At 48.7% G+C, this 13,679-nt stretch overlaps 1 protein-coding gene across 2 annotated transcripts; it reads left to right on the top strand.

Annotated features, from left to right (window-relative positions):
* The first annotated feature begins 876 nt into the window (after positions 1-876).
* LOC144600983 (interferon-induced protein with tetratricopeptide repeats 5-like) lies at positions 877-9,236 on the top strand. 2 transcript variants are annotated; one of them, XM_078412892.1, is made up of 2 exons: positions 877-1,007; positions 5,359-9,236. In XM_078412892.1, exons 1-2 carry the CDS (start codon positions 1,003-1,005, stop codon positions 6,776-6,778), a joined length of 1,425 nt encoding a protein of 474 aa, XP_078269018.1. In that variant the 5' UTR covers positions 877-1,002; the 3' UTR covers positions 6,779-9,236. The 2 variants fall into 2 exon arrangements, with proteins under 2 accessions (XP_078269018.1, XP_078269019.1); XM_078412893.1 differs by having other exon boundaries at positions 883-1,007; positions 5,362-9,236.
* Positions 9,237-13,679: the final 4,443 nt, after the last annotated feature.

Raw genomic sequence — 13,679 nt, 5'->3', positions numbered from 1 at the left:
TTCAGCCGTACTGACGTGGGAGCCTCGATAGCCCCGACACGGGTGCTTCAACCGCCCAACGTGGGAGCTTCAACCCCCCCGACACGGGAGCTTCTGTCACCCCGACACGGGAGCTTCGAGCGCCCCAACTACGGATGGTTCAACTGCCCCAACGCGGAAGAAAAGGAGGAAAGATAGGGACACGTTATTGCCTTCCATCACAGTGCACTGTGGTGGATGCTTATGGTAATTTTTGTGTAGTAGTGTGTCTTGTTGCTTTTTTGGTATGACTGTATGACAAATCAAATTCCTTGTATGTTTTTACATACCGGACGGTGTTTAAAGCACTGGAGAAGTTAAAAAACATGACTCTCACAAAGAAGTATAAAAACATGACTCTCACATTGCTTCCCGGCTTATCCAGGTGAGCAGAGGAACGATGGAGCAGGTGGATGATGGCCCATCTGTGTTTGGTGAGTGAACTGCAGGGGGTGCAGGTAGGGTTTAACCAGGGGTCGCAGGTGAGTGAGCACCAGGCTCTCCAGGGACTGGAGATGTGTGAAGCCAATGCCGCTGGTCTGTAGTCATTGGAGGAGCTGGGACATGTCCTCTTTGGTGCAGGAACCAGGCAGGATGTCTCCACATCACAGGAACCCTCTCCAGGCCCAGGCTCAGGCTGAAGATGTAGATTTCAAACCAAAGACCACCAGCTCACCTGCAAAAGCAAGGAGCCCTTCCAGGTCTTTAGACCCTCAATGCTCAGAACAACAATTACATTGAACCTTTGATGAAGTGTTGTTTATAAAGGTATTTGTGTGGTTTCGCAATTTCCCCTTTAATTATTCAGCATTGTCATTACACGTCTGAGTTTCAGTTTCAGTTTCTGTTCCCAGTCAGGAATAGTTGAAACTATAAAGGAACAGTCAGGCACAACATTCAGAACACTTTGAGATTGATTCAACCTGAGAAAGTACTGCTCGAGCTGAGAAAGGAGTATAAAGTATTTTCCATCCAAGCAGCATAATGAGGTAAGGACTATTCCTACTGTGTCTAAGTTTACCTGCAGATTATTATTGAGGATATGGTCTACTGAAAATTAGTGGAGCAATTTGAAATTAATTTGAACAGCTCAGAATGGTAACGTCGACCGGCACGGTAGTTTAGGAAAATAACTGCAGATGCTGGTACATATCGAAGGTATCACAAAATGCTGGAGTAACTCAGCAGGTCAGGCAGCATCTAGGAGAGAGGGAATGGGTGACGTTTCGGGCCGAGACCCTTCTTCAGACTGTGGGGGAGGAGAGAGTGGGGGTGGGGGGAAGGGAGTTGGGGGGAGTGGGAGTGGGGGGAGGAGAGGTGGGGGAAGGGGGACAGTGGGTGTAGGGGGCAGGGGAGGGTGGGGGTGAGGGGGTTGGGGGTCAGGGGTCAGAGAGTGCGGGTGGGGGGGAAGGGGGACGGTGCGGGGCAGGGGAGGGTGGGGTTGGGGAAGGGGAGAAGGGGTGGGGGGAAGGAGAGTCTGGGGGTGGGGGGAAAGGGGGGTGGGGGAGGAGACAGTTGGGGGGGTGGGGGGAAGAGAGGGTGGGGGTGGGGGGGAAAGGGGGGTGGGGGAGGAGACAGTTGGGGGGGTGGGAGGATAGTGGGGGTGGGGAGGAGGGTGGGGGTGGGGAGGAGGGAAGATTGGGGGTGGGGGGGAGAGTGGGGTGCGGGCAGCGAGAGTGGGTGTACAGGGAGGGGAGGGAGGTGGGAGTGAGGAGAGGGGGAAATAGGGGTGGAGGCAGGGCGCGCTCCCCCCCCCCCCCCCCCGCTGGACCTTAAACTAATGTGCTCTCGCCCCCCCCGGACCTTTAACTAATGCGCTCTCCTCACCCCCCCCGGACCTTTAACTATTGCGCTCTACCCCCCCCCCCCCCCCCCCCCCGCTGGACCTTTAACTAATGCCCCCCCCCCCCCCCCCCCCCTCTGGACCTTTCACTAATGCCCCCCCCCCCATGCACCGCCGCCCGTCCCAGAGGAGAGAGTGGGGGTGGGTGGGGAAAGGGGGTAGAGAGGAGAGAGTGGGGGGGAGGAGGTGGGGAGCGGAGGGAGTGGGAGTGGGGGGAGAGTGGGGGTGGGGAGGAGGGCAGGGTGGGGGTGGGGAGAAGGGAAGAGGGGGTGGGGAGGAGGGAAGATTGGGGGTGGGGAGAGAGCGGTGCAGGCAGGGAGAGTAGGGGGAGGGGAGGGAGGTGGGGGCGTGTGGGGCTGAGGGGAGGGAGAGGGGGGAATAGGGGTGGGGAGGGGGAAATGGGGGTGGAGACAGGGCTTGGGGGAGGTGCAAGTGGAGGTGGGGCAGGGGAGGGGTAAGTGGGGGTGGGTAGGGGGGATGGAGTGGGTCAGTGGGGGGAGGAGGGGGGGGATAAGGGAGATTGAGTGGGGGTATTGAGGGCACTACAATACTGGAGAGGCTTTGGGTCCAGGCCTCACTCAGTGACACCCTCTCCCCTTCCCTGTCCCCCCTCTACGCGGAATGGGCCCAACTGGTCCACTTGGTCTAGTAATTTTATAAACTTGTATGGAGTCAGCCCTCAGCCTCCTGCATTCCAGAGAAATATCCAATGTTGTCCAAACTCTGCAGCTAATCCCCTCCAATCATGGCAACATGCATGTAAACCCCTTCTGCACCCTCTCCAAAACCTCCACATCCTTCCTGTAATGATGTGAGAGAGGGGTAAAAAGGGATAATTGATTTAGACTAAGGATCCTGAGAAATAGCTGACTCAACCATGCTCGACTAAACAAAGGGACCCTGAGAAATAACTGACCAGACCGTGCTCGGCTAGAGAATAAAACCCGCAAGAACAAATGGTGACAGTCCAAGGACAAGTGTTTCAATAGACAATAGACAATAGGTGCAGGAGTAGGCCATTCAGCCCTTCGAGCCAGCACCGCCATTCAATGCGATCATGGCTGATCACTCTCAATCAGTACCCCGTTCCTGCCTTCTCCCCATACCCCCTCACTCCGCTATCCTTAAGAGCTCTATCCAGCTCTCTCTTGAAAGCATCCAACGAACTGGCCTCCACTGCCTTCTGAGGGAGAGAATTCCACACCTTCACCACTCTCTGACTGAAAAAGTTCTTCCTCATCTCCGTTCTAAATGGCCTACCCCTTATTCTTAAACTGTGGCCCCTTGTTCTGGACTCCCCCAACATTGGGAACATGTTATCTGCCTCTAATGTGTCCAATCCCCTAATTATCTTATATGTTTCAATAAGATCCCCCCTCATCCTTCTAAATCCCAGTGTATACAAGCCCAATCGCTCCAGCCTTTCAACATACGACAGCCCCGCCATTCCGGGAATTAACCTAGTGAACCTACGCTGCACGCCCTCCATAGCAAGAATATCCTTCCTCAAATTTGGAGACCAAAACTGCACACAGTACTCCAGGTGCGGTCTCACCAGGGCCCGGTACAACTGTAGAACAAGTTTCAATTGTTACACCTTTAATTCCTCCCCTTCGGGCTCCTTCCAATCGGAGCACTGAGGTGCACAATCTACTGTCACCCGCCCCTGTTGCCTTCCACATCATACAGTAATATTCATTTATTTCATTAGGCAAGCGCAGTCCTCGGTGTGTCTCGACAGGGGAGACACCCAACTCTGCAGACTTGCAAATAAACTATACTTGTTTCTCTAGATTGTCTCGAGCATCGTGATTGTGAGCACTCACATTTGCATCTCACAATGAGATGAACAGAATAGCAATAATGCTTCAAATGCAGCCTAACCAAAGGTTTACAAAGTTGTAACATGACTTCCTGCCCTTTATATTCAATGCCATGACCGATGAAGACACCTTGACCATGCTATCCACCTGCGTTGCCACTTTCTGGGAGTTTAACACCAAGATCCCTCCTCAGACTCCATCATCCTCTGATGCCAAGCACAATATTCCTCCTTTATCCTTCAGCAGTCTTACCGTCTCCTTAATTACCCTCTTGTCTTTAATGTCTAGGATAGATGGGAAAGGTTTAGAGCAGGGATCAGCAACCCCTGCCTATTCCGGCCCGCCGCCTGTTTTTGTACGGCCCGTGAGTTAATAATGATTTTTGCAGTTTTAAAAGGTTGAAAAAAACACAAAGGAAGAATATTATTGGAGCACAGCCATGTGAGGTGGGGGTGAGCTGCCAGCGATCCGGCCACTCACGGGGGAAGCGTCGCCCACTGGGCTGCGATACACTACCGACATTCACTGTAATCCACCCACATCCGGCCACCTCCAACACATTTGAAGTATTGCATGCAACTCTGGTTGCCCCAATACAGCAGGGATGTTGCAGGACTGTTGCATGTACTGTTGCAGTTACTCTTGCACTGTTGCAGGACTGTTGCATGTCCTGTTGCAGTTCCTCTTGCACTGTTGCAGGACTGTTGCATGTACTGTTGCAGTTCCTCTTGTTAGAAGCAGTCAATGTTGGGGAATCTAACGCCACCCGCCACGACAACAACGTTGCTTTTAAATCTTTCCATAACATGTCTACACATCTGTTCGTTTACCCCCCCCTGGTGGTTGGGATGCCTATAGTACAATCCCATCAGAATGATCGCACCTTCCTTATTTTTCACCTCAACCACATTTCCCCAGTGGATGGATTGTCCACTGGGTCCTCCCTGTGTACAGCTGTGACATTCTACCTTATTAATAGTGCAACTCCTCCACCTCCTTTACCTCCCTCTCTCTCTATCACGTCTGAAACATCTAAACCTTGAAGCATTAAACTGCCAGTCCTGTCCCTTTCACAACCAAGCGACCATAATGTGGTCATGGTCACAACATCATCGTTCTATACAGGCTCCAAGCTGATTCAGGCCCTACGCTCAACCACAGTTTCCAAAATACTACTTGCATTGAAATAAACACAGCTGAGCCCCTCAGCCTCACCATGTTCATTAACCTGTCCCTGATTGTCCTTTCTTTACAACTTACTTTCCATAACCTCCACCTTCCCATTAGTCCCTCCACTTGCTGACCTGCTCCATTGCCCACCTCACTGACACTCATGAGGCGAGAGGGGGATCCTCGACAACCTGGAGGTCCTACATTTAACCTACTACCCAACTCCCAACATTGCAGGACCTGATCTCCCTTCCTAAATATGTCATTGGCACCAATATGGACAAGGATCTCTGGAGACTTCCCTCTCAGAATATCCAGTTCTCTCCCAATCATCATTGACTCTAGCATCAGGGAGGCAACACACCATCCCAGAGTCTTGCCTGGAGACTGCTTCAGGTCAATGACAAAATAACCAAATGCAGCTTGTCTGGTCTGCTGACTATTTGTGAGATTGGGAGACAGACTTGCCTGACATGGAATTTGATGAATTTTATTCTCTTGCAGCAGCAGAATGAGAGATTTGGTGAAAGAGAAGCTCGATCAGCTTGAGTGTCACTTCACGTGGGGCCCACAGAAGGAGACCCTTGACTTGGACGATATGGTGTACCGATTAAACGATGCCACAATCTTTGCAGATAAATATCAAGCCACATCCTACAACCAACTCGCTTTCGTAAACTGCCTGCAAGGCAACTGTGAAGAAGCTCTTCAAAACTTAAAAGAAGCTGACAGGATTCTGAGGGAGAACCACAAAGATGCATTTGAAAGAAACAGCATCATCACCTGTGGAAACTGTGCCTGGGTGCATTACCACATGGGACAACTGACCGAGGCCCAGTCCTACCTCGACAAGCTGGAGATGATCTGTAAACCACTCACTGATGGCCCTCGCTATACAGCAATGATACCTGAAGTGTATGGGGAGAAGGGATGGTCATTGTTGAGTTCTGATGCTTCATACTATGAGGAGGCTATGGAATGTTTTGAGAAAGCTCTGGGGAAAGATCCCAATAACACGGAGTGGATCATGGGCAAAGCAACTGTTCTGTTTCGTCTGGAAGCATTTTCTGGAACGCCAGAAAGTCATGGACGGAGTAAGTCAGTGAAGTATTTGCGACGTGTACTGGAGCTGGATCCAGATAATGCAATGGCCATGGTGCTGCTGGCCTTAAAATTGAAAGGACTCAGTAAAAAGGAAGAAGCAAAGAAATTAGTTGAACAAGCATTGCAGAAGGCCAGTGAGGGTCCATATGTGCTTCGCTACGCGGCAAAATTTTACAGAGAAGTTGGAGCAGTGGAGAAAGCAATCAATCTATTGAAGCAAGCGTTAGAATTAACTCCACACTCGTGCTTCTCACACCACCAAATTGGAAAGTGTTATAGAATTAAACTGATCAATCGTGATAATAGAAATCCTGGGCAGCAAGCTGAGTTGATCGGTCAATGTAAATATCATTTTTGGAAAGCCTCTGAGTGCCGTCCGAGGAGTGCTGTTCGACCAAAGCTGGATCACGCAGATATTTGCATAAGAAATGAAGAGTATTCTGAGGCAGAGGAGATCTACAATGATCTGTTGAAATTGGAGGACATCCGTCCAGAAAACACACAGCTGATATGTTTAAAGGCTGGGTCATTTGAACTGCACCAGAAACGATCGGAATCAAGCGCCATCAGCCTATTTCTGAAAGGAGTGAAGATTGAATATGATTCAAGAGAACGGAGACTGTGTAAGAAGGAATTGAAGAAGTGGGCAGATAATAAACTTTACTATGCTCCACGTGACAGCAAAGCTCTTGGTGTTAGAGGGTTAACATATCAGTTGGATGGGAACAAGTCCAAAGCTATTGAATACTTTGAAAAGGCCTTGGAGATTGATCATGAGAATGAAGAATATCTGCGTGCACTTTCAGAATTACACCTTTGAGAACCACAAGGATGCCTATAATATGCACCAATTTCATCTGATCTGCAGATAGCTTTGGTGATGTGTGTATTTCACTAATTATATTCTGATAGCATCTTTGAATGAAGGCTTTACTTATGAGTGTGAAGTTTTCAAAAATGATCTTGCACTTCATTTAAAGATTTAAAAAAATTATTCTACTTTTAAAAATAATAAACACCTCAAGCACATCAATCAAATGGAATTTGGTTGTGTAAGTGTGGAATTTGTGTTTCAATAGACAATAGGTGCAGGAGGAGGCCATTCGGCCCTTCGAGCCAGCACCGCCATTCAATGTGATCATGGCTGATCATTCTCAATCAGTACCCCGTTCCTGCCTTCTCCCCATACCCCCTGACTCCGCTATCCTTAAGAGCTCTATCCAGCTCTCTCTTGAATGCATTCAGAGATTTGGCCTCCACTGCCTTCTGAGGCAGAAAATTCCACAGATTCACAACTTTCTGACTGAAAAGGTTTTTCCTCATAATAATAATAATAATAAGCATTTATTTTATATAGCGCCTTATCAGGTGCTCAAAGCGCTTTACATAAACAATCAAACATAAAAACAAACAGACAAACTATCCTAACGGAGAAGCGGTGAATAAACAATGCCAGCGTCCTCTCACGTCAGGGTCCGGCAGTAGACAACAAAAAGCACAGGACACACAGATACAATTTTTACACAATTTTTACACAAACAGCCATCACAGTGATTGCTCTAGGCACACCCTCACTGTGATGGAAGGCAAAGTCTTATCTCCTCCTGATTTCTTCTCCCGTGGTGCCACGAGGTGATCGAGGCTCCCAACTTTTTGAAACCCCCACCGGGCGATGGAAAGTCCCAGGGCCGAGCCGAGCAGGCCGATGAAGGTCCTGAGCCCCCACCGGGCGATGGAAAGTCCCAGGGCCGAGCCAAGCAGGCCGATGAAAGTCCTGAGCCCCCACTGGGCGATGGAAAGTCCCAGGGCCGAGCCAAGCAGGCCAATGAAAGTCCTGAGCCCCCATCGGGCGATGGAAAGTGCTGCGGCCGAGCCACGCAGGGCGATGAAGGGCCTGCGGGCGGGTCGATCTTACCTCGCACTTCGGGGCGGTTGAAGCTGCTACGGCTGGAGCTCCCAAAAACCGGTCACCAGCCAGGGACCTGCGAGCTCCCGATGTTGCGGTCTGCAGGGCCCACGGCCGAAGCCTCCGAGATGGTAAGTCCAGGCCCTGTGACCGGAGTCTTCAAGGTCGATCCCAGCTGGAGGCCGCCGACTCCACGATGTTAGGCCGTAGCGCGAACGGAGATACGACACAGTAAAGGTCGCATCTCCGTTGAGGAGGAGATTTGAAAAAAGGTTTCCCCCAACCCCTCCACCACCCCCCCACATACACAGAGTTAAAAATAAAACAAAACGTACATTAAACGATGACAGACAAAAAAAACAAAAAAAAGACAGAGAGACTGCCGGTGAGCCACAGCTGCAGAACACCTCATCTCAGTTCTAAATGGCCTACCCCATATTCTTAAACTGTGGCCCCTTGTTCTGGACTCCCCCAACATTGGGAACTGTTTCCTACCTCTAACGTGTCCAACTCCGTAATAATCTTATATGTTTCGATAAGATCCCCTCTCATCCTTCTAAATTCCAGTGTATACAAGCCTAGTCACTCCAGTCTTTCAACATATGCCAGTCCCGCCATTCCGGGAATTAACCTGGTAAACCTTCAATAGCAAGAATATCCTTCCTCAAATTTGGAGACCAAAACTGCACACAGTACTCCAGGTGCGGTCTCACTAGGGCCCTGGAAAGATGGGAATTGGGAAATGGCAGCATGTGGAACCAAATGGAGACATATCGTTGAGGCTTCTGGCAAGTTGCCACATCTGAGTCTTTCACCTTCATCATTTTACTCTTTATTTTTTCTTGTTTCTCAATGTACAATTATAACTTTGGAATAATTTCATTTTCAGGATCATTATAAGATGTCCTACATTGACATGTGTATTAATTAAAGCTTCAAAGCAGAGATTGGCTCTGCCTCAACCAAATCAAAGGAACACAAACAACAGATCCCTAAAGTGTGCATCGTGCTGCTGGGAGTGATGGAGGAAAGGCTGGGGAGGGTGTCTGTTGGGGAGGGGAGGGGAGGGGACCAGGATCATTAATGGGATGTCAAGAGATGATATTATTGACAAAGGAAAGATTCAAGTTTACATTATCAGGCATAATAATTAATAATCAAGGACAATGTTGCTGCAAAGATCGAATCCATTTTGAAAATACCAACGGATTGATAATGGAACCAGAAATTGGAAGTGATTAATGGAAACATTAACCCTTTCATGTGGCCATCCCCAACAGTGGATATTGACAAATGGCATTCCTGTAATACTTTATACTAAAATGACTATAACATGAATATAATTCGTTATACTTAGTAACTTTGGCTAGAAACGTGGCGAGTCTTTGTGTACTTTGTGTATTGTATACAAAATAAAGAATTTCACTGTGCCCAAGTACATGTGACAATAGTGTATCATTTAATAGCCTGATGGCTGTAGGGAAGAAGTTGTTCCTGAACCTAGACACAGCCACACTGGCATAGCCCCGATGTGGAGACCCTTGAGGACAGATGCTGCTTTCTTGCGGTGACACCTGACGTAGATGCTTTTGATGGTCAGGATGACTGTGCTCACGTTGGTCTGGGCTGAACCACCACTTTGCAGCAGCCTCCATTCAGGTGCATGGGATTTGTTATACCAGGCCATGGTGCAACCAGTTAGGATACTTTCTACAATACAACTGTAGGTTTGTTTGGGTAACCTGTAACATGGTGAATCTCTTTCAACATCTAACAAGTGTATTTCAGTGTCGGAGCAGCAGTGGGAGATTTCAAAAGGTAGTTGTTTGATTGGCTAATTGAATGCCAATAAATTGGCTAATTGGGCAGTCAATACCCAGAAGACAAAGAGTATAGAAGAGTGTCATTTAGTGAGCCGTATGCTCTGAGAGAGGCTGTGTGGAGGTGAAGTGCTGTGTTGAGGGTCAGTGTGAGGCTGTGTTTCAAGTGCTGTGGATTTAGCTCAAGGAGGCTCAGTAAAGGCTGAGCAGAGGGTAACAGGAGGTAAAGGTAAATGGTCTGCTGTTCCATGTGAGTAATTGTTGTGGTTTTTACTCTTGGTTTTAGAGCAGTAGAGATGGAAGGTGGAAAAATGACATGCTGGCAGAATAGGGGCCAGGGAAATTTCTGGTATCCCTGATGACCACATGTGGGTGGTGTGGCCAGATGCAACACCTTACAGAGAGTATTAGGCACCTGGAGCTGTGGCTGGTTGACCTCAGGACCATCCACAAGAACGCGAGCTTCATCGATGAAGCCATAGCAAGGTGGTCATGCTGAAGATAAAGCAAAAGATTAGATGGGTGGACAAAGAGTGCTGGAGACCCACTGGGCATTCCCCGTTGAAACAGGTACACACTTCTGCATATTGTTGGGGGAGATGACCGGTCAGGGGTGCTTAGCAGTAGCAGTGTGGTCTGTGGCACCAAGTCAGGCTCTGAGACACAGCAAGGAAGGGTAATGTCAGGCAGAGCCTTTGTGATAGGAAACATATTAGTTAGGGGGACAGAGAGGAGATTCTGTGGCAGCAATCGAGATTCCAGGATAGTGCATTGCCCCTGCAACTCCCTGGTGAACTCATCCCTTCCCACCCGAACCATTCCCCTCCCCAGATAGGAGATGCAACACCTGTCCCTACACCTCCTCCCTCGACTCTGTCCAGGGACCCCGACAGTCCTTTCAGGTTAGGCAGAGGTTCACTTGCACCTCCTCCAACCTCATCGACTGTATCCTTTGTTCAAGGTGTGGACTCTTATACACCGTATCTGAAACACTACAAATGTAGTCTGTGTGATCACCTTTGCTCAGTCCGCCTGGACCTACCTGATCACCCAGTTGCCTAACACTTTAATTCCCCGTCCCATTCCCACACAGACCTTTCTGTCCCAGGCCTCGTCCACTGTCAGAGTGAGGCCAAACACAAATTGGAGGAACAGCATCTCATATTTTGCTTGGACAGTTTACAACCCAACGGTTTGTATATTGATTTCTTTCACTTCAACTTACCCTTGCATCCCCTCTCTTTTTATCCCTCCTCCAGCCAGGTGGTTGTACTAGTTTCAAAGTCGTCTTGTTGAGTCTCATTGTCTGTAAATCATTTCACCTAGTCCACAGCTAACAATGGCCTCCTTTATCATTGTTACTTTTTTGCATATCTTTAATTTATTTGTTTTATATCTCTCTATATCACCGTCTATATCTCTCATTTCCCTTTCCCCTGACTCTCAGTCCGAAGAAAGGTCTTGACCCAAACGCCACCTATTCCTTTTCTCCAGAGATGCTGTCTGATTGCTGAGTTACTCCAGATTTTTGTGTCTATCTTCAGTTTAAACCAGCACCTGCAGTTCCTTCTTACACATAATGCCAATACCAACTGGTATCCGACTGCACGTTATCCATATCACTCTATTCCCAGCATATCCATATGCCTGTCCAAATGTGTCTTAAATACCACTATCGCACCTGCCTCAGCACCACCTCCAGAAGCATGTTCCAGGCACTGACCATCTGTGTAAAATACATGCCCCACACATCTCCTGTCAACATTGTCCCTCTCAACGTAAAGCGATGTCCTCTATTATTTGATATTTCCATGCTGGGATAAAGGTTGTAACAGCGGATCCTATCTGTGATTCACATAACTTTATATACTTCTATCAGGTTTTGCTGCAACCTCCAGCATTCCAGAGAAAACAGTACAAATCTGTACAACCGTACCTTGTAGCTAATCCCCACTAATCCATGCATCGTCTTAGCAAACCTGCTCTGCACTCTTCCCAAAGCTTCCACGTCCTTCCTGTACTGGGGCTACCAGACCTGCACACACTGCTCCAAATGCAGCGTGTAAAGCTGCATCATGATGTCCTGTACCTTATACTCAATGCCCCATATTTGGTATTAAGCAAGAATACTTTATGTCTTCTTCATCAATTTATCAACTCGTGTTGCCACTTTCAAGGAGTTATGCACTTGGACCCCAAGAGGATACACTGATATCCCCTCTGTACATCAATGCTCCTAAGGGTCAGGCAGTTAAATGTAGATTTTCACCTTACATATGATCTCCCTAATTGCAACAGCCACACTTGCTCAGATTAAACTCCATCTGCTATTTCTACACTTGTATGTGTTGCTGATCTATACCCTGCTGTATACTCTGACAGTCTGTCTCACAGTCTGCTACCCCAGCAATCAGCAATGTTCTCTGCAAACATACTAACCAACACATCTGCATTTACAACCAAGTCATTTATATACGCAGTATATCACAAACAGCAGAGATCCCAGCACAGATCCCTGTGGTACACAACATCTTGAGGGATGGCACAGTGGTAGAGCCTCACAGGTGAGCCCAGTCTGGTTGGCAGATGGGTGGACTACGACCAGAGATGGAAAGGAGACAAAAGCCTGTGAGAAAAGGGGAGCAGAGGCTTGAAACGTGAAGCCAGAGGTGGGGATAGAGATAGAAGGGTGTGGGGGGGGGGGGAGTGAGGGGGAGGGGAAATGGGGGCAGGATAGTGGATGACATGGGTGCACATCCAGGTGGGGTACAGGGAAGAGGTGGGGAGATGAAAGAGGGGGGTTGTTGATTAATTACCTAGAATTGAAGAATTCAATGTTCACCGGGTTAATTTCCGGGAAGGCGGGACTGACACGCGATGAAACAAAGGGTCGACTGAGCTTGTATTCACTGGAATTTAGAAGGACGAGAGGGGATCTTATAGAGGTGTACAAAATTCCTTGGGGATCGGATGGGCTGGATGCAGGCAACACGTACCCCGTGTTGGGGGAGTCCAGAACCAGGGGTCACGCGGTTTAAGAATAAGGGGACGGCCATTTAGGACTGGGATGAGGAGCAACTTTTCCCCCCGGAGAGTTGTGAATCTGTGGAATTCTCTGCCACAGAAGGCAGTGGAGGCCAATTCACTGGATGTTTTCAAGAGAGAGTTAGATTTGGCTCTCAGGGCTAACGGAATCGAGGGATACGAGGAGAATTCAGGCGTGGGTTACTGATTGTGGATGATCGGCTGTGATATCAATGAATGGCGGTACTGGCTCGAGGGGCCAAATGGCTTCCTCCTGCACCTATTTGCGATGTTTTGATGTTTCGATACCATTGGGTTGTAAGGTACCCAAGTTGATTGTGAGGTGCTGTTCCACCAGTTTGCATGTGACCTCATTCTGGCAAAGCAGGAGGCCAATAGCTGAAGGTGACTGGGTCTAGGATACTGTCCTGACAACCTCCTGCAGTGATGGCCCAGGACTGCAAGGATTGACTTCCCAAAACCACAACAATGTTCCAGATCTCTAGTCTCCCTCTCCCCTGGCTCCCAGTCTGACAAAGGGTCCCAACCACAAACATCACCCATTCCTTCTCTCCAGAGATGCTGCCTGTCCTGCTGAGTTACTCCAGCATTTTGTGTCTTTCTTCAGTGTAAACCAGCATCTGCAGTTCCTTCCTAAACATTTTGTCTGTTCCACTCAAAACCTCCTCGAGGTATGCCTACTTTGAAGAAGCTCTCCCCCTCTGACCGGCGGGAGTCCTACAACACCCTATCTCACTGCTCCCCCTTGTGTTTCCTCCCACTCCCCAGCTCTGCGACCATGTTTTAACCCAGACTCCACATTTCCTGGATCAACATCGGCTCCGTTCTGTCATTTTCTCATCTTACCCTTCCATATCTCTAGTCCCCTTCACCTCTGACTCTCAGTCTGAAGAATGTCACCTATTGCTTCTCTCCAGAGATGCCGCCTGTCCCGCTGAGTTACTCCAGCA

The sequence above is a fragment of the Rhinoraja longicauda genome, chromosome 16 (genome assembly GCF_053455715.1).
Source record: "Rhinoraja longicauda isolate Sanriku21f chromosome 16, sRhiLon1.1, whole genome shotgun sequence".
NCBI classification, from domain to species: domain Eukaryota; kingdom Metazoa; phylum Chordata; class Chondrichthyes; order Rajiformes; family Arhynchobatidae; genus Rhinoraja; species Rhinoraja longicauda.
Note: the sequence above shows the minus strand (reverse complement) of the source record. Positions and strands in the feature narration are given on the sequence as shown.